This window comes from Apium graveolens, chromosome 9, assembly GCF_009905375.1.
Source record: "Apium graveolens cultivar Ventura chromosome 9, ASM990537v1, whole genome shotgun sequence".
In the NCBI taxonomy this organism is placed as follows: domain Eukaryota; kingdom Viridiplantae; phylum Streptophyta; class Magnoliopsida; order Apiales; family Apiaceae; genus Apium; species Apium graveolens.
In genome coordinates, this window is record NC_133655.1 from 265,299,327 (window position 1) to 265,309,690 (window position 10,364).

The window sequence follows — 10,364 nt, forward strand, 5'->3', positions numbered from 1 at the left end:
AAAATCAATCAATTTGATTTTGGTACCCAAGTTTCCTTGGGTCCATTCTTGTTAGCCTTTCTCCTAGACTTCATTCCTCCTGCATCTTTAGACTTAGGTGAGTTTGAGTCAACCTTGGTCTTAGATGTGGTTGGTTGAGGTGTAGGGTTAGTCACAACATTATCCAGCACATTTATAGAATTATTAGGCATGGATTGTGCATACATGTTATTCCACATTGGCATATTGTATGGCAATTGAGGCATACTGAATGCAGCAAGATAAGGATTGTTAAAATATGGCATGTTTGCAAAATGTGCATAAGGATTTTGTTGAGACATAACAGGCATAGCATGTAGAGGTGATACAGACATGTTAGGCATGGAAGAGGGTACAGTTATGGGAGATTTCTTAATAGATTTACAATTAGCAGATAGATGATTAACACTACTACAATGCACACAGCTTTTTCTAGGAGCATACTTATCAGGTGTGTAATTGTTATGTTTGTTAACTCCTACCTTCCCATTTCTGTTGGATTTCCTTTTGGATTCCTTTTTATCCTCAACCATCTTGAGCCTATTGTTTAACTGTTCTAAGGTCATGTGCCCTACATTCACCTTTCTGACATCTTTGGATGTGCTTGCTTCTTCTTTGACAAAGTTCTTTGAAGTTGAACCAAACTTTTTGTTGAGTTTCTTTAGATTTTCTCTTTTAGAAACATCTGCCTGTTTTAATTGAGGAACCTTCAACGGATGTTCCTTTTCTTCCTTCAACGGATAACTTTCATCATCCGTTGATTCCACATCCGTTGACAGTCCATCAATTAATTCCAGTTTCTTTTTATTTTTATCCCAGGCAGTTTCACAGAATGATTCAATTCCTTGGACTTTGGCAATTTGAGCACTTACATCCCTAGATGTTTTCCAGGCTTTAATCACCTCTTGCTCTTTCTCTAATTGATTGGAAAGTATTTCTACTTTCTTAACAGATTCAGCTAGTTCATTCTCAACAGATATACAATGCAATTTGGTTTTCTCTAGGTCAATCAACTTATTTTCTAACACAGTATTTCTATTGCTTAAAAATAGATTGTTCTCTTTGATCCTACTATTTTCTTTAGCAAGAGATTTAAGAGACACACGCAAATGATACAATTCAGTAGACATGTCATTGAAAGCATCATTGCACTCTTCTTTAGTAAGCTGTGTTAAATCAGTAGTGATTACCTGATTGCTTGATGAACTAACTTCGTTTTCTTCAGAATCAGCCATGAGAGCAAGGTTGACATAATCCACATCTTCATCCTCTTCATCTCCATCAGCTGCCCAGTCCTTTTCTTGAGTAATGAAAGCCCTTTCCTTCTGTTTGAGCAGATCAAAATATTTCTTTTTGTAATCTACTTGTTCAAATTTCTTCTTTTCAGAGGTTGGCTTTCTGCACTCACTTGCAAAGTGTCCACTTATACCACAATTAAAACATTTGAACTTGGATTTGTCCACCATGTTCTTATAGGGTTTAGTGGCTCTAGTGTTCTTCCTGAACTTCATCTTTGCAAATTTCCTGGACAGAAATGCAAGATGCTCATCAATACCATCAGAGTCATCTTGACTGGAGTTGTCTTCATTTTCAGCAACTTGCCCTTTACCCTTGTCTGATTCTGGATTTCTTACACCATCTTTGGAGCTTGATGTAGATCTCACAGTTTCTTTTCTGCATTCTTTCTCATTTTCATCTACCAATGCAACTGAACCTCCTTTCTTTCTCCCCCTCTCCAATACCTCATCCTGTTCCAACTCTAGTTCATAAGTCTTCAAGATTCCATATAATCTTTCAAGAGTAAAGTCCTTATAATCCTGAGAGTTTCTTAAGGAAACAGTCATGGGTTTCCATTCCTTTGGTAAGGATCTCAAAAATTTAAGATTTGAATCCTTCACCTGGTACACTCTACCATACAGCTTCAGTCCATTCAACAGCTTTTGGAATCTATTGAATGTGTCATTTAAAGATTCATTCTCTTCAAAATGAAAGTACTCATACTGTTGAATGAGAAGCTGCATTTTGTTCTCTTTTACTTGTTCTGTACCTTCATACAGCAGCTGAACTGTGTCCCAAACCTCTTTGGCAGTTGAACAATTTATCACATTATCAAACATATCCTTGTCAAGACCATTAAACAAAATGTTCATAGCCTTCTTATCCTTGTGGACTTCTTCTGTGTCTTCCATTGTCCATTCTGCTCTAGGTTTTGGAATGGATTGACCAACAGCAATTGTGGCCGTAGCAACTGTGGCTACTTTGTGGGGAATGTGAGGACCATTCTCAATGCAGTTTACATAACCTTCATCTTGGGAGAGTAGATGAAGGTGCATTTTCACCTTCCAGTGGTGATAACTGTCTTTGTCAAGAACTGGGATCTTTACTCCAATATCCTTCTTACTCATCTTTGTTAGATTCCAAGATCTTTAAACTCTTTGTGTGTCAAGAGCTTGCTCTGATACCAATTGTTATTCCTCGAGGACTAACAATGAGATTTACAGAAGGGGGGGTTGAATGTAAATCTCAAAACTTTTTCAAGTTTTGAGAAGTTTATTAAAGCAGTGTGTTCTAGATGAACAAGTGTATGAATTGCTTTGAGCTAATGCAGACAGATATATATTCAAACACAAAATGTAAAGAACACAACAAACTTTAAAAACTTTTCTGGTGGATTTGTTGTTCCACCAGAGATGGTATATTAGAAAATCTGTGTTCAACAATGTTGATCACAGCTGCATCCTAGTACAAACTAGATGAATTTTCTCTCAAGATATTTCTTAACAGCTCTGGAAAAATCTATCTCTAATTACTAGCTTCTTCTTGGTTTATATATTACCAAGTGTACAAGTGAAAAACAATATAAAATTACAATAGTAAAATAAGTTCTTCACTTGCTTCTTTTCCTGTTCACTCAAGTACTTTGTTGACTATTGCAACTTTGTATTAAAGAAGAACGGCTGCTTTTTCTGTTGATCCTGAAATTCGGCTACCACATCTCAGGTTTTCTCTGTCAACCCATGTGCCTCTGTTTGTAGGTACAACTACCACTTATCAACGGCTAATTAGCAGAACATCCGTTGAAGCTTTCATCCGTTGATGACTTCATCCGTTGAAGGATGTTATCCGTTGAAGCTTTAGAGACATCCGTTGAAGCTTAGCTTCTCATCCGTTGAAGGTCTTTAAGTCATCCGTTGATACCACTTCATTTATACAAAATTACAAGGCATGAAATATTTACAATTGGCCTTCCTATCTGCATATCATCTAGTAGTCAACATGACTCATAGTTTCTCTCAACTTCTAAGAATTACAATTTTAAATACAGAGACTGAAATATGCTACAATACTAGACTTATTTCTAAGTAAAGCTACACCATCAACGGATAGCCAAAGTGGTCTTATCCGTTGAGGCTACAGACACTAAATTTCTACTTAAGTGTTTTGTTAAACATATCATCAAACTAATGCACATATATTCCTAACAGTTGATGTTTGTAGTGAATCTGAGTTTGTGTTTTGGTGTCTGTATTTGTACGAATAGGAAGTTTAATTTATACAAAAATCTGGGCTTGTTCTTTGTTTTTGTGACTGTTCGTGACATGTGTTGTAGGCGTATATATGTATGTATAGGTTGTGTGATGTACTTTGGTGTTTTGATTTTAAGGTTAACTGTTTCTGAGTAGCTTTTGTGTTTCTTTCTTTTTCCTTTTCTTCCTGAAATGGCATAGACTCCGGGGTTATATGGTTAGGAGGGGTAGAAGGAAACGATTGGCTAACCTTAAACGTAGACCTGACCGTCCCCATTTTGGATTTCCCGAACATTCTTCGAGTGACTCTTCCCCGGAACCAGAAAATATGCCTCCCCGTCGCCAAGCTGTAGTTGAGGAGTTGCCTACCTTCCTTTTAAACCCCGGGCAGACTTTGGGTAGAAGAGATGGGACTTTGGTAGACATAGATCACTACTTTGTTCAAACCCGTGAGAATAGTCCTCCCCACGATTACTACTTCAGGGACCTTACTAGCACTTACAGGCCCGGGGGCATAGAACCTTATGATGGGGCCCGTATGGATCAGCTTTTCTATAATGCTCCCGGGACTAGATATGTTCCAGCTCCCCGTCATCCCGACCTCTCCGAGTATACCTTTCAGCAGATTGATGATCTAGTAAAGGCTGTTTTCCATTTCGGGGATGATATGGAGTGGAGGTGGCCCGAGCCTCACGAGAGGGTTTATCACCGCCCCGTTGGTGGTTGGGTAGGAATTCCTTTAGAGCATCTACGTAGCATGAGGCCCAACCTTCATCAATTTACCAAGTCTCTGTGTCGTGATGTCTACGGGATACCTTTCACCCAGTTGGCCCTGAATTCTGTTAAGTGGGTTTCTTGGTTCCTTGCATGCTGCCATGTAAAGAAGTATATTCCCACGTTTAAACTTTTCCACTACCTTTTTAAGATTAAGAAGTCCACTTTGCCTCCCCTTTTTGAGTTTACCTTTAATATAGATGGTTGTGGGCTCCCTTCCGATGCCAAAAAAGCACTCGTTCTTTATGTTGAACTCTCTCCGGGGCTGGCACGAGGAGTGTTGGATTTTAATCGCAGCGGAGGCATGTAAAAGCACTTTTACACATACAAAATCCAAATAAAAGCATATAAATCGTGGTAAAAACATATGGATCGATTACTAACCTTTAATATGCGATCCAAAAGCAACGATCGGAGATCCTTAGCAGCTGCTCCTCAAACGTGAAGCACTCCACCGGTATCCACCAAGAAAATGACGTTAAGGAGGAGGAGGAGGAGGAGGAGGAGAGAATTAGGTTTTATAAAATTTTGGGGTTAGAATAAAAATAGGGTTTATAATAGTATATTTATAGGCAAAATTTTCAGCTGAAATTTTCCCATAAATATTATTATTATTATCCCATTTATTATTCTCATTAATAATTAAAACACCTTTTAATTATTAATCCTTTTTCTAAACACTTTAGAAATAATTCTCTCTCTTGATTTAATTTCCAAAAAATTAAATCATTAATTAATAATATTAAGAACTTTTCTTAATTAATTTATAATCAATTAAATCTCATTTAATCAATTATTAAATTTGTCAATTAATTATTTATTTCACAAATAAATAATTAGCCATTATTAATTAATTCCTTCACCATTAAATCATTCTCTTTTTATGGTGTGACCCTGTAGGTTCAATATTAAGCCGGTAGTAGAAATAAATAATAATAAAACTATTTTATCATTATTTATATAAATTCTCTAATTTATTAAATATGATTAATTAATTAATCACATTTATTCTACATCGTGAGGGATACTTCTCAGCATATCGCGACTATCCGGATAATATGAATTCACTGCTTAGAATACCAAGAACCTATTCAGTGAATAGTTACCGTACAATAAACTCCTTCTACCCTATAATGTCCCGATTAAATACAAGGCATGGATCTCGTGTCAAGCCTATCTAATTTAATCACTTGCTTACCATTTACTATGCTCAGTTCTATGTAAATTAGAAACTCCTTTCTAATTTCATTCACTCTGGCCAGAGATTCCTGAACTAGCATAAGTGGATCAGCCTTGAACATTCGCTTCCTTCACTGGAAGGGGTAGATCCTTTATTGATCATACACTATCTTCGTGTACAAATTCCTATACCCAGTAGAGCCCTAATAATTGTCCCTGGAGACTAAGAACTAAACCAAAGCATAGTTCAGTGTACACAAGATGACTATGATGACCTCAAGTCTAAGGATACTTGTTCAACTATCACTATGTGAACAACTGCTGACACGTGAGTGAACTCCATCAGTTGTTCAGCTGTGCGAGTCATGTTCAGTGAACTTATTCTATAATAAGCACCTACATACTAGCTATAGTGTCACCACACAAATGTCTATGAGAACAGACATCCTTCATAATGAAGAAAGCATAGTATGTACCGATCTCTGCGAATTATTAATTACCAGTTAGTAATCCTATGACTAGGAACTATTTAAGTTTAGAGTTATCATCTTTTAAGTCTCACTATTATGATCTCATCATAATCCATAAAAAGCTTTACTCTAAACTATGGTATATCTTATTTAAACACTTAAATAGATAAAGCCCGTAATAAAAACAAAACAAGTCTTTTATTAATATCAATGAAATCAAAACAGATTACACAGGAAGTTATTCCTAAATCCTAATACATGATTGGACTTAGGACATATTCCTTTCAAGGAGTTCATCTTCGTCCGGGGCTGGGACCTGGAGTTTATGCCTTTGTACAAAATTACTTTAAAAAATAACATGTTCCCATCCGAGCGGCTCGGTGGAGATGCCTAGTGAAGCTGTATGATTTTGTGGTTGCTCTTGGAGCCCAGTGGACCCGGGATACCTTTTTTAAAAACCAAACATTGTTTAATGTTGGTTGTAAGTGCTTTACATTAGTAGTTTTTTCCTTGTACTTTTCTTGATGTTTATCTTTGCCCTGGTGCTTCTTTTTAAAACCGTTGTTCCTTGTGCAGGTCTTCCCTTCCTTAACCTTTTCCATCACGCTATGTCGCAATAATTCAAGGATTTGGCCGGAAGGTTCAAGAAGATCGGTGGCGTTGTGCAGTTGGACTCGGGAAAGAAGACAGCTGGGGTGGGTAGTGGCTCTCAGGCCCAGGATGCTGGTTCCTCGGGAAATAGTGTAAGGCAAAGTGCCCCGGTGGTTACTACACCTATTGTCCCAGAGCCCGAGGAGGTTGAGGTGCTGAAGTTGGACGAGGAAGAGGTTGGAACTTTGAATCCTCGCAAGAGGAAGGCTGTGGAGGAAGTTGCTGGTGGTTCCGGAACCCCCCAACGTAGGAGGGTTTCTGCTTCAGGCCCTACCGAGGAGGAGAGCCAAAAGTTGGTGGAGGAGGATGTGTTGAAGAACCTCTTAGCCCGGATGACGTTGGATGATCGCCGGAGTGAGATGTTTGAGAACTATGCCACCCCTGCTGACTTCGATTAATATGCCAAGGAGGATCTGGATACCTTCCTTGATCATCTGGTTCTGGATGTTTCAGAGGTAAGACTGTTCTCTTATTATTTTCCTTCCTATCTTTGCATTAGTACTGAGTCGTTTATTTTCAGGCCAACGCTCGGATCAGAGGCTGTTCCACCATTCTTTATAATTACCGCATAAGGGAGGCCAAGAATAAAGCCGCGGTGAAGGAGCTGTCTAAGGAGAAGGAAACATTCACCAAGTACCGGGAGGTGAAGGAGAGGGAGTCCTGTGAGCATAAGAAGGCTGTTGCTGAGGCGGTGAAAGCTCGGGAGGCTGCGGAGCAGGTGGTTGGATCCCTCCGGGCGGAGGTGGAGAACTTGAAGAAAGAGCTTGCTGCCAGGCCCCGGGCAGAGGAGGTGCTTGAGTCCTTCCGGGGTACCCCAGCTTACTACGAGGAGCTCAACAACAAGATCTTTGAGAAGGTCAATATTTGTTGGGACATTGCTTTTGCTTATCTGGCTGAGAATCCGGGTGGTGATATGGACGAATTCATAGAGCTGTACCTCACAGAAGAGCTCCGTCATGAAGAAGCCAAAGCTGCTGAGACGGGTACTTCCGGGGCATAGCAGCCTCCGCCTCCCGAAGAGGGCCGCGAGAGGACTCCTCCCGAGAACTGAAGAATGAAGACCCAGGCTTTGTGCCTTGTAATTTGTTTTTCATAGTTTGCTGTCATTTCAGAATTAGCCCTTATGGCTTTTAGACTTGTTATTTGGATTTCGTATAACTCTGGTTTAAATTTGTCCCGGGGCCTGGTTTTCCTCGGGAATGTATGTAAATATATTTCCATTTCCGTATCTGGTTTTCGATGTCTTGTGTTTGAAATTTTTTCTAAGTACGCATGGTTTATGTACTGGTCCCCGGGATGGGGTTTAAAATTTTAACTGGATAAAATTTTTCTAAGTACACATGGTTTGTGTAATGGTCCCCGGGATGGAGTTTAAAATTTTAACTGAATAAAATTTTTGTAAGTACACATGGTTTGTGTTATGGTCCCCGGGATGGGGTTTAAAATTTTAACTGGATAAAATTTTTGTAAGTACACATGGTTTGTATTATGGTCCCCGGGATGGGGTTTAAAATTTTAACTGAATAAATTTTGTAATATGGCGACAGTAATCATGTGACAACGAGATTATTCAGAGCTATGGGGTGCTCGAAGCAAAGTTTTCATTTAAATCATAATAAAGCAAAAATATATTCTGGGGAAAACGTTGAAAGTTACATCAAGCTGTAATAGCCTAAAAGTAGAGGAGATCCCGGACTGTTTGCCCTACCTTTACTGGTAGAATTTCCTTAGGCGGGCCCCGTGCCAGGTGTTTGGGACTTCGGTTCCGCCGAGATAGCTTAGCTTGTAGGTTCCTGGGCGGAGCACTTCCTTAACCATATAGGGGCCTTCCCAGTTGGGTTGCAGTCTTCCTTGATTGGTTGGGTCCGAGGCCTCGGTGTGCCGGAGTACCAAGTCTCCCGCTTTATACTCTCTGATATTTGCATTCTTCGCGAAGTAGAGCTTTGTCTTTTCTTTGTAGCTTTCCATCCTTTTTACTGCCTTGTCTCTTACTTCGTCTAGGAGCTCCAGGTTGGTCTTGAGTCCTTCGATATTTGAGATCTCGTCGAAGTTGATGACCCTGTGGGAGGGGGACCCGGTTTCGACTGGTATGCGAGCTTTGATGTCGTATGTGAAGGGGGTTTCATTGGTTCCCGTCCTGGGGATGGTTCTGTAGGACCACAGGACTTTCGGAAGCTCATCAGGCCAAGTTTTCTTGGACTCTTCTAGTCTTTTTTCCAGGCCCCGGAGTATGGTTCTGTTAGTTACTTCGACATGTCCATTTCCCCGAGGATGTGCAACCGATGCCCTTTTGTGCTTGATTTCGAGCTCTTTTAAATATGCTTCGAAGTCAGACCCGACGAACTGTGGACCATTGTCGGAGACAAGAATTACCGGGATCCCGAACCTCATGACGATTGCATCCATAAACTTGATACAATCTTGTTGATTGATTTTCCTCATGGCCTTAGCTTCTGCCCACTTTGTCATGTAATCAATGGCTACCAGGACGTAGCGGAGGTCACCTTTCACTCCGGGAAAGGGGCCCATGATATTTATGCCCCAAACAGTAAATGAGATCGGAGATAATACCGATGCTGGCAGGCTGGGGCTTTTTCTGGGAACGTTGCTGAATTTATGGCACTGGGGGCACTTCTTAACATAGGCGATGCAGTCAGAGTGGACTGTGGGCCAGTAATATCCTTGTCTGATGACTTTATAAGCCAGAGCTTTGGCCGCCAGGTGGTCTCCGCGGATGCCTTCATGAACTTCCCGGAGGCAATAATTTGCCTCATCCGGGTCCACACACTTCAGGGTGGGTGCTGAAAAGGTTCTTCTGTATAACTGACCGTCTTCCAGGAAGAAATTAGCAGCTTTGTGTTTTAAGTATCTGGCCTTGTTCTGGTCTTCCGGGAGCGTCCCGTCCCTTAAGTAAGCTATGTAGGGGGTCATCCAATTGTCTGAGCTCCCGATGCACAGGACCTCCCGATGCACAGGACCTTAGCTCGCTCTGTGCTGGGTGCCTTGAGTTCTTCGAAGTACACTGAACTAGCGAGGTCCGAAGTATTTTGTACGAGCTTGGACCGCTCGTCTGCTTTAGAGTTCTCTTCTCTGTTGATCTGAAGTATGGTGATGTCGGGGGTGGCTTCCAGGATATTCCGCACCATTGTCTGGTATTGTACCAATGTTGGATCTTTCGCAATATATTCTCCACTGGTTTGCTTGATCACAATCTGAGAATCACTGTATACGATCATCTTTGAAATACCAAGAGATTTTGCCAATTTGAGCCCGGAGATGAGTGCCTCATATTCAGCCTGATTGTTCATTGCCTTGAAGGCAAAAGTTATTGCCTGTTGAATGTTGAAGCCCTCCGGGCTGATTAGGATGAGGCCCGCTCCGGACCTTTCGACCGTGGATGATCCGTCCACGTAGAGTTTCCAGCAATCTGTTCCTGGGTTGGCTTCTTCCTGGGCTATCTCGTGGGAAGCGGGTGGTTGCGGCTTTGGGAAGGTGCATTCCATAACGAATTTCGCTAAGGCCTGGGCCTTTATCGCCATCCGTTGTACAAACTTGATGTTAAATTGGCTTAATTCAATGGCCAGTTAACTAGCCTTCCGGAGGCGTCTAGCTTGTGGATGATCTTCCTGAGCTGCTGATCTGTGACCACCCTAATTTCTCGGCCTTGTAAGTATTGCCTCAGCTTCCTGCTGGAATGTACGAGGGTCAAGGCGAATATTTCCAAGTTTGGGTACCGAGTCTCGGC

The 10,364-nt window shown here is 40.9% G+C and overlaps 1 protein-coding gene across 1 annotated transcript; it reads right to left on the minus strand.

Moving 5' to 3' along the window:
- Positions 1-9,546: 9,546 nt before the first annotated feature.
- LOC141686276 (uncharacterized) lies at positions 9,547-10,158 on the minus strand. Its single transcript, XM_074491320.1, has one exon. It carries the CDS (start codon positions 10,156-10,158, stop codon positions 9,547-9,549), a length of 612 nt encoding a protein of 203 aa, XP_074347421.1.
- Between the last annotated feature and the right edge of the window lie 206 nt (positions 10,159-10,364).